The following is a 16360-nucleotide window of genomic DNA, read 5'->3' as shown; positions in this document are numbered from 1 at the left end:
TTTAAATGGCAAACTCTACAGGGAAGTTGCTTCAAATCCAGTTGTGCCCAAACGCCTAACTAACTTTATACAGAATTTCTCATACAGCTTAGATGTGGGAGATGTCACTGGCAGTGAGGGAGTGAAGGTTTCAGGAACAGTCTGTAAGCAGTTCCTGGGATTGCTCAATGGTTTAAAAAAGCAAGTATTAAGCAACGTGGAAGGGTTGATTCCAGGGGGACCTCATCTGAATACTGTGCCTAATCTGTTTGTTGCTCACTGGTACAGGAGAGGTGTTCAGCAAAGACTTACCAATGTGGGCAGGCACTGGCGCGTTTACCTCATGAGGAGAGGCTGTGGGATGGGAGCTTGTTCTGCCTGAAGGCAGCTTCTGCAGGGAGCCAAGGGCAGCCTCCTAGCGCCTGATGAGGGTGCTGAGAAGATGGAGCCAGGCTCCTTGCAGCAGGGCATGGCAGGAGGGTGAGGGACAGCAGGCATGAATTGAAATGAGAGGTGTTCAAACTGGGTATAAGGAAAACTTTCCTACCATGAGTCAAACACTGCAAAAGATTGCACAGAGTGGCTATGGCACCTCCATTCTTGGAGGTTTCAAGATCTGACTGGATGATACCCTAAGCAGCCTGGGGTGGCCTCACACAGAACCTACTAGAGGGAGAGGTTGAACATCTGGGGTCCCTTCCAGCTTGAGCTGTCCTGTGATACTGTAAACCTCGTGAAACTGCCCTGCGTACTCTCACAAGCTTCATTTTGCTTAGGAGTTAGAATTTAATCAGAAAGATACTGAAACTATTTTTAAAGCAAAATGTGATAGAATATAGCCCATATAATTAAAGATAGAGATTCTTTCTTCATGCTTTGGGACTTGCTTCTTTTCTTTTTGCAGTGTCTACTGGAGCCCATAAATTCTAGTTAACATGTTATGTGTCTGTAAAAAGGTGCATAAAAACAATGTAAATATGACTTGCTGCACTAATATTTTATGTTTTCCCTCTCAAATGTTATAAAAGTCTGCTGATGTGTTTAATGGAAATGAAATGTATCTTGAAATGTAAAGAGAGCTAAGCAGTATTCTACTTTATTTTCCAGTGGCTTTGAAACGTATGCTGAACTTCAATGTTCCTCCTGTTAAAAACAGCACAGGAGAGCCAGTATGGAAGGTAAGGACTATTTGAACTGGAATGGGAGAATTTTATATACAGAATATACTGAAGTATATTCTCTCTGTCTTTAATTTATAAGGAATATTTTTCCTGTGTGTTATGAGTACAGAATTAAATATCAGAGTTGTTGAGAAAAATACATATTTCATATATTGGCTAATTAAATGCCTGATGACTCATTCATTCTTTAGGCAATATATATATAGGAGGATGTTTTTGAAATATACTTAAGTCTCACATGTTGGCAGAAACATACGTGATACTTTACTCACAAAGTCAGAAGTCCATGAAAAAGGAAGAACTACTGGTAGCATTACATTTAGGACAAGCTGAGCTCAAGTTATTCTCATTACCTTTAAAAAGTAAAGTTGTCTCGTGAAAAATTTTTGCTACTGGAAAGCATGTATTCTGTTTCTTCATCTATTCTATTGTCTTTTTAATTATTTTTTTCCCTGTGTTTCTCCCATTTTTTCCACTCATATATAGTCAGAGAAATTCTGGTTCACAGTAACAAATTTCTGACAGCAGATCGTTGTTTGACTGACATTTTTCAGAAGGAATTGATGAATTTTTGCCAGGTTATCATTGAGTTTTTTGTTTGTTTGTTTTATCTTTGTAAGCACAAATGGAAGTCCATGATAAATTAATGATTATAACTTTTAAAGTTAGGACAGTAGTTCCTTAAGCCTGAATTCCTGTATCCATTGTTTACATCTTCATAAAAAGTTACATATCTGTTTCAGGTTCTCATCTACGACAGATTTGGCCAAGATATAATCTCACCTTTGCTGTCAGTGAAAGAGTTGAGAGATATGGGGATCACTTTGCATCTGTAAGTATTTATTTTATTTTATTTTATTTTTTAGTAATTTTATGAAATATTCCGCTGAAATCATGAACAACACACTGAAAATCATTCAATGAATAACTATTAGAATAAATATTATTCACTGTTAGCAGGATTTCCTACTACATAGATGAGGACCCTGTTCAAAAAAAATCCAGTAAGGGTTTTTGAGGATGTTTATACAGATCCCTCTCTTGTATATTTTTAATTTTTTTTTTTTTTTTTTTTTGGTACAGACTGCTACATGTGACTGTACATGATCTCTGTTTGTCTTTTTACACGTAGACTTCGTCTCATCTAGGCTAAGAAATTTAAAGTATTATTTTAAGAGATTTCCCATTTTTCTCCATATTACATGTAGTTATTTCATCAGTGTTCTTTAGCTGTGGTAAAAGTCATGGAGGAAATTTGGAAGATGAGTTTATTTTTTTCAAAAGTTTATTAACTTTGCTAAGTGAAGGCTAGAAATCAAAACACAGTTGAAGGTGTTGACTTAGCAGCAGAAATGTTAGAGAAACATATAAGCACTTTGCCTTTCTCTGTTTTAGTTAGCAGGAAAGGCAAGTGTAATAGTATGAGTTACACAGGTGTTATGTTAAGTAATAATTGGCATACGAATGTTGTGATGCAGTTGTTTGTTTTTTTTTTTTTACCTTCCCCTGAATGGAATAATATATTGTGAAGCCTTTTCTCAAACATTGAATAAATTTCAGAGACTTCTATTAACTTTTTGAGCTACCAAAAATTATAAAAGTGTGATTTTTGTATTTTTTCGTGTTCTTTCTAAAATCTAAGTTCTAAGACTTAAATTCTGACTAAATTCTGAGAAATTAGAATAAGTCTTTATATAAAAATAACTTCTTTAAAATGTATAGCTTTATATAAATCAGAAGAGGAATGCACTAGAAATGTATTTTTCTTCTTTTCAGGCTTTTGCATTCAGATCGGGATCCTATTCCAGATGTTCCAGCTATTTATTTTGTTATGCCGACAGAGGAAAATATCGATAGAATGTGCCAGGTAACTTGCATGCTAAATGTTTAAAACAGGTGGATACAACAGGCTCCCTGTGGAAAAAAAAAAAAAAGTGTACCGATGGTAGTGTGACTGCTCTGTATCTAGTTTTTGTGTGTGTCTCAACGCTTCTGTTTATATTTCATGGATATTAGCACATCATTGTCATAAAGATACTGCCCAAATTTTTTACATGCGAAACTTCTGTTTCCCAGAAAGTAGAAGTGTAAATACGTCTTCAGAGTTTGGGGAGTGAAAAGGCCTGAGGCAGCGGGCAGAGATTGAGATACAGACAGTTCCATTTAATTGTTTAAAAAAACAAAAACTTCTGTAACAAGGATGGTCAAACACCAGAACAGATTGCCCAGAGGGTTTGTGAAGTCTCCATCATTAGAAATATTCAAAATGACTGGACCCAATCCTGAACCACCTCATCTCTTTGACTACTTTGAGTAGGAGGACTGGACTATACAATCTGTATGAACAGATAGCCAAGTACTTCAAAAAATTTCATTTGACTATAGATAATTGGATCATCACATAGTAAATGTTTGCGTATTCTTTAATAATTAAGGCTTGTAGTAGTACTTAATCAGGAAAAGAGGTTGTGGCTTTGCTTTCTTTTAGGATCTTCGAAACCAGCTTTATGAATCTTATTATTTAAACTTTATTTCTGCCATTTCAAGAAGTAAACTGGAAGATATTGCCAATGCTGCCATAGGTGCTAATGCTGTAACTCAAGTGGCTAAGGTAAGAGAATCCTCCAGTCTCTAATGTTATAGGTGCGACCATTACAGGCATTACTGCAGTCTTATATGACCACATCTGTGCCACACACAGTTTTTCTGACTGAACTGTGAACAAAATAAATGTTCAGCTAGATTCAGTGATTGGCATGGATTTACTGGGGGGGAAAAAGGGTATCTGCAGTCATCTCATTAATCCAGCTTGGTATTATACTTCATCTTAGTCAAAAGTCCAAGTGCTGCAAGTCCTTTGTACTGAATGATAAGAGTGGAAGTACAGTGGTTTCAGAGTATTCCTGATCGCATTAACTCATTGAGCGCATGCAGTGGGAATTTTAGCTACTAGCTAAACAAGAAATGCAGAATGAGTACAGTTTTTATTTTAAATATACAGAGCATTACAGAGGTAGACGTTCCATACATGCACGCTGTTATTCAGTACATTGCTATACCTTTATAATTTAAAGGCTGGTGTCTGGCATGTGTTCTCGTCTTAAGTGCCTGTACCAAAATCTGCATGTTATAAGCTAATGATTTTCATATATACTTAACTACATTCACTTGTTCTCACTCCTCTTACGGAGTACTGCTGGCATGAAAGAAACTGTTGTGAAATGAAATGAAAGCTGCTAGTATTGTTTAAGCTTTAGGTCTTCAGCAGGGGTGAATTGTTGTAGCACTGTGCACTGACTTTTGTAAACCTGTTTTCCCACTGTTCTCAGTTTATGCTATAGAAAGGTCTATTTTTTTTTTCTAAATGTACAAGTATTTTAAAGAAAAAATAGCATTCGTGAGCTATTATCTCCTAATGTGTAGCTATTGCCCTCTTTCATCTCTCCTGTGTGAGAGCTCAGTGCTGTTTATATTGTAGTTCTTCATAAAGAAAATAACCTGTAATATTATAACATCATCCAACATTTTATTTTTTTTCTAGTGATGGTTTGCTGCTAACAATTTGTCCAAAAAAAACCTGGAAGTTGGACTGCTTTCTTTTAGCACTCCTCAGGCGCTCTCATATCCTGTGTTATCACTGGGTCCTTACACAGGCTTTTATAACTCATACATTGTATCTGACATTTGTTTCTTTTCATATGTAGTTCTGTAACATTCACATTTGAAAACATGTGGCAATAAATCACAAATAGGTATTTTTATACCTTACTCTGAACTGTCCTGACCATTGTTCCTTGATTTCTAGGTGTTTGATCAGTATCTCAATTTCATTACTTTAGAAGATGATATGTTTGTATTGTGTAACCAAAACAAAGAGCTCGTTTCATATCGTGGTAAGTAAAAGTTGTTCGTGTAAAAAATTCTAATGAGATGCGTAAAGTTGAAGCTTAATTTTGAAGTTCATTAACATCTGTTAATGATTTTATTTTCCTTTGATCTGCTCAGAGTTCAGGATGATCTGTTAGACATATCATTTAAAGTCATGAAGGAATCATTTCTTAGACTTCTTGGTTATAGCTGCTGATTAAAAACTGCTAATAGAGCCCATCTTTCTCAAGTTCTCAGAGGACAAAAACTAGGGGGGAAAAAGCACCTTTAATGTTAGAGAATGATTATAACTGGCCACATAAATGACCATGATGGGAGGCTTAGTAATGTTCAGAGCATTGGAGTTCCTGTTTGAAGAAAGAGTATTAGGCAAGTAATTATTTAAAATATTTCCTAAATTCAACTAAAACAAAGGAGAGGGCATTTATGGGATGAGTCCTGAGGTAGTGCTTGACTTGAGACCTGTGATAACATTAGGTTTGATGTTTCTTTTTCGCTACTGTGTTCTTGTCAGTATTAATTATTTGATAGAAACATTGCTAAGCATTTCTTGGTTTTACTTAAATATGGGAGGGAAATCTTTTTGTTTATAGTGTGAAATGTTTTGGAAATTGGGCATTATCCTTAATCTGGAGATGTAAGGTAAATTTATCTATTAAGAAAAAAAGGGGGGGGAGTCCATTACAGGAGGTTCTGTAAGGTTTAGAATCTTTAAATATAGATAAGAGAATTATGGTATGCAGTTAAAATTAAACAGGTAATTCTTGATGATTTTACATTTAAGAAGTGGTTTCCAAGTGGATGGCCATTCCTGTTCCATAATGTATGTTTTTCTAGAAGAGATTTTTAGTAATACAATAATTATGAAATCCAGAAGTTAGAGTATGCGTTGTTAGAGATAAAGGGGAAAATCTGTGTAAAGTTTGACCTTATAGTGAGCAATAGTTAATATTTCTCAATTTTTTTTTTTTTTTTAAAGTAAAAGGAAAAAAGGGGAGGAAAAAGTAATGGAAGTGCTAGGGAGGGGCATTTAATAATTTGCTATCTTCAGCAACAAAAGCTGTTGGCAGTTAGCAGCCATTAGGTAAGAAGAGAATCGCTTTCTCAGTATTAATGTCGCATGAACTTCTTTAACCCTGATTTTAACTGTTTTCCACACCATTTTAGCCATTAACAGACCAGATATAACAGACACTGAAATGGAAACGATAATGGACACTATTGTTGACAGTCTCTTCTGTTTTTTTGTTACGCTTGGTAAGTTTTCAAATATTTTCAATCTGTGTTCCTTTTAGAAGAGACCCATATTCAGTATGGTAGCTAGAAGTTTACTGATTTCATATAGCTGAGTTAAGGCAGAAGTAGACATGTGACAGAAATCTTAATAATTTGCTGAGAGCTTTAATGGTCTTGCTAAAATTACTGCTCTGCATCAGTGCAAAAGAAAATAAAGGTTGTCCAACATGGGAGGTGATACGTTTAGTCTTCAATGTCAATGGGTGAGGAATACTGAAATGCAAAGTTCTGGTTTTATTGTAGTTTGCACTGTGGGTCAGTAGTGCTAGGAATTTGGATTTGCAGCTCAAACAAAAAAAGGGAGGGGAAAAAAACATCACACAAACCCTGCAAGGATCTAACTAAAATAACTCACAGAGTAGGCAGATATATTAAAGTTACATGTTGTGAATTTTATTGTTGCTTAGTTCATATGTTTTTCATAGTGGCAACATCTAATCTAAGTTCTCACTGAGATCAGTGAATCTGAGATAATAATCCTTCAAGAGAGTTTGGGGTCTCAGTGGGGCAGTCTGTTCAAGACAGGTTCCCTTGAACCAACTGAGTTCTTCCAAGTATTAACATGATACAAATTAAGGCCCTTCTACACAGACACTTAAACTCATGGTATTTGAATTTTCATATTTGTATAGGTTAGTGGGATACAGCAGCTAAAGATTGTGAAACCTGATCCAGTGTAAAGTGTGCTTTTGAAATTAACATTCCCCTGCAGTGAGATGTAACTGATACATAATTTTTTGTTTTTTGTGGTATTACTTATTATTGTTTTCAAGTGACTTCTAATCTTCTGAAACAAAGTTTTAATGCTCCCATATGAGAGTTCATTTGACCAATTCTCAGTATGTTAGCTGTTGTTCTAGAGTACACTATGCATTTCATAAATTCATGCATGAGGTATTCACTTACTTTTGTACAACTTCATGTACAATATTTCTATGTAGTGTTCTTGGTTTCACAGGTAAAGACTGAAAAAGAAAAAAACTAATATAGAATTGGTATTGTCCACTTGAAAATTTTTATTTCAAAATGTTACTAAAAATTTGTTTTATGAAAAGTACGCTAACTTAAAATCTTAAAATTATAATGCAAGTGGAAGTCAATATATCTTTTATTAGGAGCTATTCCTATAATCAGATGCTCAAGAGGAACTGCAGCTGAAATGGTGGCAGTGGTAAGAAATGATTTTCTGAGAAAATATTGTTATAAAACTTTGCTTTTCTCAATACCACATAGAGATCTAGTAGCATTGTATCTTTTTCGTTCTGAAGGAAATAAAACTGGAAATAGATATACCGTTTTTTCTTTCTGATTTTAGTACCATGGAACTCATCTGTAGAAATTGTAAAATTATGCAATCAGCTGTTAAGAAACTTAAATCAGAATGATTTTTTTCTGTATGTCTAAGAAATTTTTCTCTATGTTACTGAGAAACACATTTTTACTGTATCAAAGTAAATTTGATCATCAAATAGGAAGGAAATTGTCAAACTAAATCACAATTAAAAATCACTACAGCGCTGTCTTCGCTAGGGATCATCACTGTGCTTCATTTCTTCCATCTTCCTCACATCTTTCTTCATTAGTGAAGCCTTAATGTTGATAAAATGTAAGCATTTTGTCTGCATGCATTCATACTGGGGGTAGTCACAGTTTTTGAGATGCTTACTGTGGTAGTGACTGACAGTCCAATTTTCTGCTTCTACCTTGGTACCTCTTTGGTGCCTCCTGAAGGTATTTTTTTTGTTCATGTGTTTAGGGAAAGAGTGGTAATTGACTGAGAGGGATATTAGTGGACATAAAGTATTACCTTCTGTGCAGTCCTGAATCTAGATAAAAATGCAGGAGGGAGAAAAAAGAAGGAAGAGATTTCTTGGGAGTCAGGTCTACTGTGCAGTTGATCTAGACTTAATGCAGCTTATAAACTACACTTACAACACTTATAAACTACAAAATCAGCACAATCATAACATGTTGATCAGGTAAAGAAGTTTAGAAGCCATTGGTTTGTTAAAAGCTGTTTTGTGTTTTTTTGTTGTTTTTTTTTTTTTTCCCCACAGAAATTAGATAAGAAGCTCAGAGAGAATCTAAGAGATGCCAGAAACAGTCTTTTTACAGGTGATACACTTGGAGCTGGCCAGTTCAGGTATGGTGTTAGTAATAACTATGTATTTTTATTTTTCATATTTGAGTTGTCAGAAGGATCTCATTAGGATAAGTCACCGCTGTGTGGTGAGTGAAAACTATTTACAGGGATTAGATTCAAATTCTATATTAACAGAATTAGCTGTACTTCTAAGTAAGATTACCTATCTCCTTAGTATAACTGGGTTGGAAACTTGTGACGAAAAAATGTACAGTCCTAAGACAGTGAATCAAAAATCATTTAATGAAACAGACAATTTTGTTCACACTCTAAACCTAGCCCCTGCTATTATACTCAGTTTGCAGTACCAGGATGTGCAGCTGCATGTTTGAACATACCTGTTATCAATCTTTAGTCCATTAAAAAGGAGGAAATACCCATTTTCTCACTTATGAGCAGTTATAAGTTGTAGTTATGTCAAAAGCAAATGTTTTTCAGCTTATCTCTTTACCTACCTTAGGAGGACTACGTAAGGACTCACAGTTGGATAATTAGACAATTAAGAATGGTTGTCAGTATTTGAATTGTATGAGGGAAAAAACAGGGTTGGGAAAAGACTTTGCAGGTGTTTGTATGCATCTGGAATGTGTTCTCTGTCACCTGCCCTACATCTCTTTGCTGACAGATAGTTGAATACTTGACAGGCTGCCTAAGGAAAGTGTGTTATGGTAGTTCACACTGTACATGAAAAGTAAGGAGACCTACTGGGAAGACTAGCTTAAGGCAATGGTTATGATCTCCTAACTGGATCTAAAACAGTCATTATGTATTTTTATCTTATTCAAAGCAGAATTTTGGTAAAAGACACACAAAGTTTGGCAAAATGAAATGAGATTGAAAACCATTAGGAGAGAGAATAGCTGTGAAATACTAGTTCCCTCATTTCCATGGGAACTGAATTGTAAGCACTGTTCTTCCTTCAGAAGGATGGCTTGTTTTTTTGATAGGATAGCATTATTACCATCAGAAAATCAAGATACAAAGCAAAGGAAGAACCTTTACATTTAAATGTCTTCAGATCTCGAGTTTGCTTTTCAGAATGATACAGGCAGGTGACTAAAGCTCTTGAGATTAAATATCTACATAAAAATACTTTATTGCAAGGAAATCCAGAGCACGGAATTAACATGCTTTTACTCTGTTCAAATACACTGCAATTTAGCTGTCACATTTATTGTAGGATTAATGTGCTTTAGGGAAATGGATACACCAATAGCCTGTAAATTCACAGCCTTCTATCTTCACTATAATTTTTTCATGTAGCTATAAGCCCAGATATTTAGGCATGTCTGGATTTTTTCTACATAAAGTTGAGTATTGATGCAGTTACCATAATGCATCTCATGAGTTCGTAATCTTTTCTTTATGGACTTTAATACAAGCAAAGAGGAAAAATGATATGGAAAACCATTGAGAGAGGGATTTTGTATTTGAGGTATGTAATGAGGATTAAGGTCAAATATGACCCGCTCAAGCAGGTTTAACACTTGTTTAGAACTCATATGTGTATCCACTCAAAAAGGTATTAGTTAATACCTAAGGCTAGTTACTGGTTGATGTTTTGACTTCTGCTTAAAATTACGCATAGTAATCTCACTTAGTACAAAATTAAATAAGCTTTTTATCATTAATAAGACAGTGGTTAATGGAATTTCTGGTACTGAACAACTCCAGATGCTTTGGGAGAAGGATGGAGGAACTCTGCAGTAGGGAATTTGGCTTTTAACTTAAAATACAATGTAGAAGGTGGCTGATCACACTCAGGATGTTATTGGAATGTTCTGAACATGTTAAAAGAAGTACTAATGCAGTGTCATCTTTTCAGCTTCCAAAGGCCCCTATTAGTCCTTGTTGACAGAAACATAGATTTAGCAACTCCTCTACATCATACTTGGACATACCAAGCTTTAGTGCATGATGTTCTGGTAAGAATAAATCTGATTTTGTTACCAAAATTTTTTCACGCAGCATGTTGTTAAACGTAGTACCAAATTTTCTCTAATTTCAAGAACTGTTTTTTGTGTTTTATTTGAAAGTTGTTTAGTTAAAAACAACTTTGAAGGTTTTTTTGAGAAGGTCTATGTAGGAATAACTTCTAAAATTGCTATAAAGTTGAAAGTTTGATATAATCAAAAGATGGGTAATTCAGCAATCCTAGATTATTCTCAAATAGTTCATGATCTTTTATGTTAACACAAAATTCCATAAATTCAATTTCTTTTTTGAAAAATGCTTATAAAGAATTTTAAAAATTATTTTAGTATTATTTTGTATTTCAAAAATATCTGTTTGATTTTCTCCACAAGATGGTGTAGATGTTCAGCATAGAAGTGCCAAGTGATATGACCATACTGTGAGGAATCTAAAATAGATTTATTTTTTCAAATGAAGATAGCCTTAAAACCCTTCCATTTCCTTGTGTTTATGTTACAAAACCACTAGCAGAAATTTACTTGAATGAAAGCCAATACTATTTACCTATTTGCTATTTGTGCATTTCATACCTGGTTACAGTGTAATTAATACAAGATACGAGTAAGAATAATTACTTTCTGGATGTTTTTTTTTATACCCTGGAGTTAGTCATGCAAATCATTTCAAAGCATAACTTTGAGAAATATTTTGGTTTTATTGTCGAGGTTGTTAGAGGAAGATGTCAGATACCAAATGCACCTGTGTTGATATGATTATGTGTTTGTAGTTGGTTGTGAACTAGTCATGTGTACAGTGTTATACATATGTAAATAAAACTTGTATTGTTGCAATGAAGATTTTTTTTTTTAGCAGAAATTGGACTGTTTATGACACTTTAAAATCCTATTTTATGTAATTCATTTGTTGTGAACAGTCCTTTCCTCCTCACCTAAAAGACATTTTTTACAAATAAACATCTTTTGGCCCGTTTTCTTTAGGAAAGGCCTATATGAGAAAAGTATGGTTTGCACTGTTTTTTCCAATAACTGTTGAGCTGTCTGGAGACTGGCAAATGGATATACTACATTTTTTTCTGAAAATCAGTGAAAAAGTAGAGAATGGAGACCCAAATTAGAATTTTACACCTGCAGATGCTATTGCATAAAGTCAACTTTTACTGTCAACACTTGTTTGTTGCCTGTGAGCCATTTAATAAGCAAATGGTTGCTGACTAGCTAGTAAATACATGCCATGCTCTGCCTATGTGCCTCTTCCTCAGCTGCTACATAGATAAAGTACCATTGGGTAGCCTCAGGCATGTGTTGGGTATAGGACTTTGGTACATCAAGATACAAAGGGATCAAAGATGTAGTGGAAACTAAGGATAACTACTGCTGCAAATATGGAGAGGTATTGGAAGAACACTAGGAGAATGATTTGAGGGTTGCTGGAAACTTACCTGTACTGCATCAAGCTTTAGTAGTCTCCCTGGAACAACTTGTTAAATGTTGCTTGTTGCTTCTTGTTTTTGACTGAGTTGATAGGATTATGAATTTGTATAATAAAATTGTAACCAAATGGCCTGTGATTCCATTAAAAGGGCAAAAGTTTAATTTAAAAAAGTCAAGTTACTCACCTTAAAGGCAAGTGTGCCAAGTTCTTTGCAGACTGAGCATAATATTCATGAAGTCAACACAGCAACCTTTGAAAAGGCCATAAATTGTAATTGAAAATGGCAATAATTACATAAAATGTACAGCCAGATAAATTGTTTTACATTTAAGCTCTCAGTTAAGATAACCGTGGAATTCTGGGGAGTGTTAAACTAAATACTAACCAAGCCACAAAATGGTGTGCTGTGTCATTTGAAATGGTGATGATGGCATCTACACATACACAGACTTGTATGCAGAGATCCCCATTTCCAACTAAAATACCCCTTGGGAGTGGTTGCAGAAAGTGGGAGGCACAGATAGAAGGCCTTTAACGGACAAAATGTGGAGGTCGAAGGAGGGGAACTGGAATCAATCATTTTGGTAAAACCTGTCACTGCCAGAACTAACTGGGAAACTCAGGTCACTGTTGAGCTAAATTGAGCCAAAACATAAATCTCACTGTAGTGAAACAAATATACATTAAAAATACCCTATTTTTTTACTGAAACTTTAAGCATGCTGTGTGTAAGATGAGGTTTCTACCCATTGACTGCATGTGCTTCTTTTCAGTAGCTACTTGGTTTTGCTTATATATAGGCATGAATGATTTAGAACGAAATACTAAAAGTGTGAACTTTGCCAAGTGATAACAAGAAACATTTAAAAATTGTTTTTATTTGAAAATTTCACTTAATATGATCTACTGTAATGAACATAATAAAATGGAATTTTATTTCTGGAAAAAAATACATAATATAAGATTCTTGACGGTGTCTGTAAAGTCAACAATATAACTTCTTTTATCGTTATTTGCCAAGCAAAGATCACCTCTGAAATTTTAAACGTTCCTCAAAAGGGTTAGAGTAAATTCAGCAGTAGGATACTTGCTAACCTGTGTTGAAAACCTGAGGGGTTATACTGTCCCTGGCTAAAGTAATGGGGGAAAGGAACAAAAGGCATACAGGAAGCAATGTGGTGACTTGGTATGTGAGCATAACTGTGTCATTTAGCTAAAAGACATAATTTATAGGTTTGTATATCTGTGGAAGAAGAAAAGCTATATGGAGAAATAGCAGATTTGTTGCAATCTGTTGTTTTGTCACACACTATTTCACTAGTGTTTAAAAAAATAAGGAAAGATCTGTGAGGGTTTATCTAAGTAATCCTCATGGCAAACATTCCCAATGCTGATGTCTTGACCTTCTTTGCAAGTTTGATACATTTGCTGTAGTTTTGTAAGTGAAATTCAGCCTTAGAAACTTCTTTTTGTATGCAACACAGAAACTTTCACTTCTGTAATGTTTTGCTATGTGCATTTAGAGTGTTCAGCTATTGCTAAATAATTTATTTTCCATACGGAAAACAGTATGCCTCTTGGTTCAGTTTAAGAAGGTTGCTTACAAGACAAATCAGATGTCTTTGCTTGACATTTGTTGCTTTCTTTGATGGCTTTTCAGTAAGTGCAAGTAATATTTTAGTTCATACATTGCTATTATCTAGTTAAAAACTTGTTTACCATCCTCTTATAAAATGTTCATAAATAGTTGTTGCTATTTTTTCTAGAAAATATTCTGGAAGATAATTGAGTATAAAAGATGGATTAAATGATTAAAAACTACCAAATAGTTAGATAAGATTCTTTCTTTTATTTTAGGATTTCCATTTGAATAGAGTTAACTTGGAAGAATCAACAGGAACAGAAAGTATTCCAGCAGGTGCTAGACCTAAGAAAAAAAATAAGAAATCCTATGATTTAACTGCATCTGATAAATTTTGGCAGAAGCATAAGGGCAGGTAAGCTTTATAGGTACAAAGGTTATATTGATTTAGACAGTTTGTGTGGTAGAACTTCCTTGGGTTGGTTTGGCTGCAAGGGCATATTGATTATATCATAGCACTGCAGATTAGGCTCAGGAATCCGAGTATGTGCCTGGAGAAGTTTTCTGTGGTCTTATGATGTTAGTATGGTGGGTTTTGTTTGTTTTTAATAGGCTCAACTATTTAAATCTAATTTGAAGTGTACAAATTAATAGGTTTGTTAGAACATTTTTGGAGCACAAAGGGCTCTGGGTTAGGAAGTGCAAAAAGAAACAGAAAAGTGTGCTGTGATGAACAAATGAACAAAACTACTCAGATGAACAAATATCTATACAAAGTTCCGTCTGCCTATAAGGCTATTGTACTTAAGGAAAGAAACATTGTGATTTACATGGCCTGTACTATGTGTTTCACTAAGTATTAAATTTTAGGGGGAGAATTTGCTACACGTAAATTCCTGTAGAAAATTTTAAGAAAAATAAAAATAGTGAGGAGGGTATAAATTCAAAGTATCCTTCATATTATGGTAATTCTATTTTAAGCTTTTTTGTAAAGATTTTTGATGATTTATTTTTTTTATGGAATGAGCATCATCCATATTCATTGTATCTGCTTTCGGCTACAGAGCATGAAAATGTTTTTATCAAAATTACATAAAAATGTTGAAAGCAGTGAGTATGTATCTTAGAAAGTTTAAGTAAACATATAGTAAGATGTCACTGCTCATGGACTTGATAATGCAGCATGATGCATGTATTGATATTTCTGTCATTTTCAAGATCATCTTGATCATATAACTTGTCTGGTTCTAGTGTTTCAGTTTGTTGATTTAATTGAGCCTAATGCAAAGTGTTGCATTAGTCCTTTTCCAGAGGTAGCTGAGTCTGTTCAACAGGAACTGGAATCCTACAGAGCCCAAGAAGATGAAGTCAAAAGACTTAAAAGTATCATGGTAAGGTTTATATTTGAGTTTTATCTAAAGCCTAATAGATGCTCAGCATACTACACCAGTTGCAAAAAATAAAAAACATCAGTGCATGCTGAGTCTTAGGCATAATGTAAACACGTAGAGGACTGTAAGTACCATAATTCATGAGAGTTCAATTTCTTGCATGTATTGACATTACGTTCATATAACTTCCATAATAACAGTAAAATACAATCCAGACTTTACTATCACTATGAGAAAACAGGTTCTGAGTGCCCTGACTGTATTTCGATGTAGTATTTTCTTGCTTACAATTATTTTCATTCCTTTTTCCAATTCGTCAAAACCAGGGTATTGAAGGGGAGGATGAAGGAGCAATAAGCATGCTTTCTGACAATACAGCTAAGCTAACATCAGCTGTTAGGTAAGTTAAAGAATAAATAAAATAATACATTATTTTTTAATTAATCGGGAACAATTTATAATTCCTTCTGTCATTTCACTTTCAATACCCTTTGAAATAAATAGTTTTAAAAATAGGCTATTCAGCTCAGTAATAAAAATTAAATGGTGGTAAAGTTAAAGACAGCACCCTTCACAAGTAGTTGTGCATGCAGCTTCCACAGCATGTGCATGTTTGGCCTCTAAACATGGCTTTGGAATGCTTCCTCAGCAATGCTGAATGATCTAAGTACAGCATAGATTTGCTTACAGACTCTGCATGGGAATCGTATTCTCCTGCTTCTGTATTCATAACTGCTTTGAATGACACTAGAAGACTGAGGGTTAGACTAGTTACCCATTGTAAACCTAAATTGTAAATTGTTTTTCATTCCACTACCGCCTTGGAGAAGGGAGGTGTTCAGTTTTCTGCCTTTCACTGAGGCCCAAATCAGAAGGTGAAAGGAAAGATATCTATTCTGATAGTAGATGAGGTGATATGTCCAATGTCCTGTAAGATCCAGCATGTGTCTGCTGCAACTCAGCAGGTTAGTTTGTATTTAATCTTTTCAGCTCTCTTCCAGAACTTCTGGAAAAGAAGAGGCTCATTGATCTTCATACAAATGTTGCAACAGCTGTTTTGGAGCACATAAAGGTAGGATTGCTCTCTGACTTGATTTTCTGTAAGATGCTTCTTGCCTGGAGCAATATATTTGACCAAATGAAGCAAGATAGGAAAGTGAGCCTTCTCAACTGTGCTACCTTTTACAGAAACCGCTGTATAACATTACTTAGTGTTGAAGGGTGAGAGGGAATGAGTTTTGAATGTCTATGCATGAAAAGTAAATACAATTTCTTTGTATTGGAATTTACTACTACACTCTTGTCTTTTTTATGATGGCCACAACCTTTACTGTGAGTTAAATTCTTTCTAAAATAAGTTTACAATGGAAGTGTTTGGTTTATTTTAGACGTGTCGTGGCAAATTATGATTTGAGTCTAAGCATTCATTTTCTCTTCTGTGTCTGCGCTTATCACAAGAGTACTGTTTACTGTTCACCTAATAAAAATGATATCCAGAGGTGTGGCAATGATGCAAGTTACTAAACTGGTCTTT

At 34.6% G+C, this 16360-nt stretch overlaps 1 protein-coding gene across 1 annotated transcript in view; it reads left to right on the top strand.

Annotated features, from left to right (window-relative positions):
• The window catches only part of SCFD1 (sec1 family domain containing 1), a 43228-nt gene that overhangs the window by 1522 nt on the left and 25346 nt on the right, over window positions 1-16360 (top strand). The window contains exons 2-14 of the mRNA XM_084287290.1: window positions 1087-1157; window positions 1904-1992; window positions 2937-3027; window positions 3649-3771; window positions 4966-5053; window positions 6216-6305; window positions 7460-7515; window positions 8402-8487; window positions 10313-10412; window positions 13711-13850; window positions 14736-14826; window positions 15153-15226; window positions 15817-15898. Coding sequence (XP_084143416.1) covers window positions 1087-1157; window positions 1904-1992; window positions 2937-3027; window positions 3649-3771; window positions 4966-5053; window positions 6216-6305; window positions 7460-7515; window positions 8402-8487; window positions 10313-10412; window positions 13711-13850; window positions 14736-14826; window positions 15153-15226; window positions 15817-15898 — 1181 coding nt within the window. The remainder of the gene's footprint in view (window positions 1-1086; window positions 1158-1903; window positions 1993-2936; window positions 3028-3648; window positions 3772-4965; window positions 5054-6215; window positions 6306-7459; window positions 7516-8401; window positions 8488-10312; window positions 10413-13710; window positions 13851-14735; window positions 14827-15152; window positions 15227-15816; window positions 15899-16360) is intronic.

Source organism: Netta rufina, assembly GCF_964035555.1.
Source record: "Netta rufina genome assembly, chromosome: 5".
Classification (NCBI taxonomy): domain Eukaryota; kingdom Metazoa; phylum Chordata; class Aves; order Anseriformes; family Anatidae; genus Netta; species Netta rufina.
Note: the sequence above shows the minus strand (reverse complement) of the source record. Positions and strands in the feature narration are given on the sequence as shown.